The 5,506-nt window shown below is 36.5% G+C and overlaps 2 protein-coding genes across 2 annotated transcripts; both read left to right on the forward strand.

Moving 5' to 3' along the window:
• The first annotated feature begins 653 nt into the window (after positions 1-653).
• Positions 654-1,778, forward strand: LOC143560893 (uncharacterized). Its single transcript, XM_077049089.1, has one exon. It carries the CDS (start codon positions 654-656, stop codon positions 1,776-1,778), a length of 1,125 nt encoding a protein of 374 aa, XP_076905204.1.
• An 82-nt stretch (positions 1,779-1,860) lies between these two features.
• Positions 1,861-2,367, forward strand: LOC143560903 (uncharacterized). Its single transcript, XM_077049097.1, has one exon. The coding sequence runs from the start codon at positions 1,861-1,863 to the stop codon at positions 2,365-2,367; it is 507 nt and encodes a 168-aa protein (XP_076905212.1).
• The last annotated feature ends 3,139 nt before the right edge of the window (positions 2,368-5,506 follow it).

The raw sequence follows: 5,506 nt of genomic DNA on the forward strand, positions 1-5,506 counted from the left end.
GGGAGAGACAGAGAACGGCGTTTGTAATTGTATCTTGGTTTAAAATTTTAGTTTATGAAACACGAAAAGCTGCAGAGAAAAAAAAATAGTATAAAACGAATTTGAACTCTAAAAGGATGCATAGAAAAAAAAATTAAAAAAAAGTAGTGTAATACAGATTTGAATATATGACTTCAGATAACCAACTTAGAGGTTTATCTACCAGACTAGCAACTTATATCCAATTTAGGATTGTTCCTTTCTAATTTATAAGACGGTTCACTCTATTATTTTCTATATACCAATACAATATTATTTCGAAACTCGGGTGGTTCCTGGGAACCACCCATTTACATGGTGGATCCGCCCATGGGTGTCATAGTTCCCCTTTAGCGTCTTTTGTCATTGCAGGTTAACATCGTATTATGGATCAACGCATCCAAATGACGTATTAATCCGTTAAATTAGCCCAATGGCCCCAATTAGCCGATTTGTCGGATCCGCTAAATTACAATCTAAACGATCGGTTTATTGGTTGGTCTTTCGCTTATGGTTGGCATTTTTTTAACAACACAGAGAGTTGGGTTTTTTTTGTGTTGTTGATTTTTGTTGTGTCATGATGTCTTTGTTTTCTTCGCTTGAACTTGGTTGTGTTGGTATCTCCGTACTAAGTGATGATTTTGTTGTTTACAGAGGCGGATCCTGGACCGAATTATGCGAAAATCATGGGCGAATACAAGTTCATGGAGGAAGCCAAATTGCCCATTTCAGTCCATATGATTCAAAAGCCAAAGCCGGATGAAGCGATGAAATCTGTCAACAAGCTGGATAAGAAAGGAAATCTATCAGAGTTAGAGGTTGTGCAGTATGGTTATCTGTTCTATGAAAAGTTTAGAGGTCTTTTTGTTGATACACTTATAAGCCAAAAGGAACGGAACCGTAGTCGCGACTTCTTCTTGAACCGGATCTCAAAAGATGCCTTCAAGGTGGTGGAGGTCGAGTTAAACTTTATCTATGAAGTTCTATTCACTAAGTTTCCTGTGGTGTATGTTAGAATCGGAGCCATTAGTCTAGTTTTCTCTCTAGCCACTGTTTGTTTAGCAATCGTACTATTCATAATAAAAAGCAAAACGAACTACAGTAAAGTTGATGTTCCTATTACATACGGTTTGCTCTTTGGGGCATTGATCTTGGATTTGGGTGCTCTCTTCATGCATTTGCTTTCAGACAGGACTATCATTGCTCTCTGGAAATCTCCTTATGTGGAGCGTGATAAGTCTCTCAAGGCCCGAATTGCTACTCTTTTGCTCACACCACAAACTAAGAGCACAATTCGGGTCATTTCCAAAAGCCATCCTACATTGAAAAGAATTGATCAACCACAATGTTATAAGTTGAAGGTGCAACGAAGGTGGTCCGAAACCATTTCAACTTTCAACCTAATCTACTACTCCTCACACCCAAATTGGAAACCATGGCAAAATATTTTCGACAAGTTGGGGCTTAGTGAGTTTCTTGATGGCATATTTTATGTAAAATCTGTACGCATCTCCCCGGATCTTAAAGATTTTATCTTCCATGAGCTGAAGTTACTCTCAGAACTCGTGAATGATATGGACACTGCGAGGGACGTCATTTCAGCACGTGGAGATAGGGTGCTTCGAATTGAAGAAGGTTGGAGTCGCTTGCTCAAATATGTTATACGTGTCGACTACGATGAAAGTCTCATTCTATGGCACATTTCTACCGAGATATGCTACAACGTGGAACTCCACAATAAAAGGCATGTCCAAGTTTAAAAGTGAATACAATACTGATAGGGACATCTCAAAACTGTTATCTGATTACATGCTCTACCTTCTTATCATGCAATCAAGCATGATGCCCGCAGTTGCTGGTATTGGACAAACACGGTTCCGGGATACTTGTGCCGAGGCCAAAATGTTTTTTGATTATGTTAAGGGTACCAGACCAAGCGGACATGTATCTCAAAACCAAACCGAAAAAGCTCGAGGTACTCAATATGATCAACAACACATAAATGCTTGCATGGATATTTACAATGTATGGACCAAAGTGCCACCAGCCAGCATAAAGGGCCACCGAAGCAAGTCGTTGTTATTTGATGGTTGCATTTTGGCAAAAGAAGTGATGGAGATAAGCACGAAAGATACAAAATTGGACAAATGGGGGATTTTAAGCAAGGTATGGCTGGAGTTGTTATTCTATGCTGCGAGTCATTCACGAGCCAACATGCTGGCAGCACAAGCAAGTAGAGGTGGTGAGCTTATTACAATAGTTTGGTTGCTGCTGACTCATTTTGGTTTGGGAGATCAATTCCAAACCCGTGACGCTGAAATAAAATCAATAATCAGTGATGGCAAGTAGTTTCGAGTTTTAACTAGCGCGCCATGGGAAGTTCATCAATAAATTAATGGATTCTAAAGAGCTTTTCCTTTATATGTAATAATCATAATAATAGTAAATTACGGATTTGTTTTTGCGTTTGCTCCTCTTTAACCCTTTCTGTTGAAAATAAATTAAAGACAGAATTATAAAGTTTATTCTTTAAACATAGCTGAGTTACGGATCTGGTCATTTAAAAAGTTTACTTTCAGACGTGTCCTTTATATAATATATTTATTTGATTTTTGCCCTTTACACCAACAGTCATTCACAAAGTCAGTTAAGTCACATGTGCCAGGCTGTGAGGGTAAAATGGTACTTTCACCTCTTAATATAATAATATCCTTAAATATAAAAACAAAACTTAAAAATAATATTTGATGGACCCACCTGTTTTTGGAATTAATAAAAATTATATAAAAGTAAATATATAATATTAATATACATTCCTAACACACAATGCCACCAACATTACGCCGGAAATTCGTTGGAAGTTTTCGGTGATTTTGGGGTTTTCACAAATTTGCAAGGATTTTCACCACCGTCGTCCTTTTTCGAGTGCTGCCGCTTGAACCTGTAGCACCGTCATCGATACACCCAACCCCTGCATGAACACCTAAAATCGACACCACCGTAAACCATGGAATTTTCCGACAATTTGGGGCTTTTCACTGATCTGTAACGGTGGTTTTGGAAGGATGTTTACGCATACTTGCAAACTCCTTCATCTTCCTTCTCTTTTTCTTTCCCCTCATGAGATTTGGGGGTTATTGACGTTGAGTAAACAAATTGATTAGTTTATATGGTCGATTTGCTCGATCCGATTTTTGGTTTGCTCAAATAAGTCGATTTGTGTGTTCGTATGAATAATGGGGTTGCAGATGTTAAGAAAAATGCTGGGTGGGTTCGGGTTGGGTTGCAGGTGGTGGCGGTGATGGCGAATAGAATAAGATAAGAAGATGATGAGGTTCTGTTTTGGGCATTTGACCGGCCAACCAAGATAAAGATAATGATGATGATGGAGACAATCACCGGATGTTCAAAACCGGCCAACAAGGTGGATTGTTGTGATCGGGATCGGACAATGAGGACCGGCGAGCGACAGTGTTTGGTAATAGAATAATGCCATGGTGGGGTCATGAGTTTTTTTTTTTTTTTTAATTTTATTACTTTATTATTATTATATTAAGGGATGAAATTGCCATTTTACCCTCACATGTCTGGCACATGCCATGACTTAACTGACATTTTAGATGACCGTTAATGTAAATGACGTAAATCAAATACACAAGTTATATAAATGACACCGCCTGAAAATAAACTTTTTAAAGGACATGATCCATAAATTAGCTATGTTTAAAGGACAAAACTTATAATTCTACCTAAATTAAAAAAAAAAACTTTTAATAAATTAGGGTTGAGTTTTACACTATAACTATTTTAGTATCTAGTTTTAACCTAGCTATATTTTCTAGTAAAAATATGCCCCTCATGTGATCGTATCTAGTTTTAACCTAATAGAAAAATGGTAAAGGAGCTGGAACTAGAGACGAAGATGATTATAAAATTTAATCTAAAACCCTGAATTGTTGAAAGATTATTTTCTTGAATAAAAAAAGGTTAAAACTAGGAAACAATAGCAATAACACTAAATGATTAAGAATGATATGACACAATGAACAATCACGGAATAAACGAATACAATCTGTTGAGGAAATACCTATGCTTTTAGTTTAACGATAGCAATGATACTATGCGCTGAACAATCAAAGGAGAAACAACTACAGCCTGTGAGCCAGTAACAGTAACAACACACTGAACTATCAGTTATGATTCAATACAGTAACAATAAATTATGGAAATACCCATGTGATCTAGTAACAATACAGTATGTACATTAGCTACAGACTAATGCACCGATAAGTGAGATAGTGTAACGATTCCGGCAACTCCAGGTATACCATAGCCGGAATATACTATTTACGTGTTATTTAATATTGATTATATGAGTTATAGCACATTGATACGAATATATATGGTTCACAGTATGAATCATACTCAATTATATAGTGAATCGTATTAGAATTACAATTAATCATTGATCGGTTATTGAAACCCGAACGAATCGGGAATTACATTATAGACGAAGTATATAATGTTTAGTGATATTTACGAGGTATTAATGCTTCGGGATAAGTAAATTATAGCACAGAAAAAGGATTTCGATTTAATGGTACGTCGGTACGCTAAACGAAACCTTTATCACCAAACCAAGCAAGAGACGATCAATCAAGCCGAAAAAGATGCGTAATTATTAATAATACGATGTTTTAATGTCATGGGTTAAGTTTTTAAAGTTTTTAAATCAGTTTTATATAAATTTTATTTTAACCCGAAAAACAACCATTTTAGGCCCGTTTCAAGCCGAATTACGAGTTTAAACGAGAAACGAACTGAACCAGATTATCCACAACATTATCCGGATTACACAATCCAAATGTGTGGACAATATTTGAGATGTGGGCCCCCCCCCCACACCCCCTCTTTGGCCGGCCATATACACCCACACACACATTCATTTCTTTTTTTTTCTAACTTAACACAATCAAAACTCTCTCAATCTCTCAAATCCTTTCAACATTCATTCAAAATCCTTGATTTCTAACAAGACTTTGAAGGTATAAACATGGTTTTTATGCTTAAATCTTGATTCTAATTCTACAATATTGAGAAAAGGAGGTTTCCATGTGAAAGACGGGTGAAAACCCGAGATAAAACCGATTCTCGTATGATCAAGGGATGTATACAAGTTATACAAAGGATCTTGATCCAAGAAATGAGTTAAAAGTGTTTAGAATAAAATTTTACGGTTAAAATCTTGTTAAAATGAGTTTCCAAGTGAAAGATGGGTGAAAAACCGAGATGGAACCGACTCTTGCATGATCAAGAGATGTATACATGTTATACAAGGGATCTTGGTCCAAGAAATGAGTAAAAAGAGTCGGGAATGGATTTCTACGGTTAAAACCTTTGTTTTTACTTAAAAACCGACACTTTGAAAGAAATGGTTTGGTTATTGGTGTAACTTGCTTGGTGTAGTGATATTGTGCTTGTAAGTGTT

The sequence above is a fragment of the Bidens hawaiensis genome, unplaced genomic scaffold, assembly GCF_021521415.1.
Source record: "Bidens hawaiensis isolate Kalapana, Puna unplaced genomic scaffold, B.hawaiensis_p1.1 tig00001143_1, whole genome shotgun sequence".
Lineage (NCBI taxonomy): Eukaryota > Viridiplantae > Streptophyta > Magnoliopsida > Asterales > Asteraceae > Bidens > Bidens hawaiensis.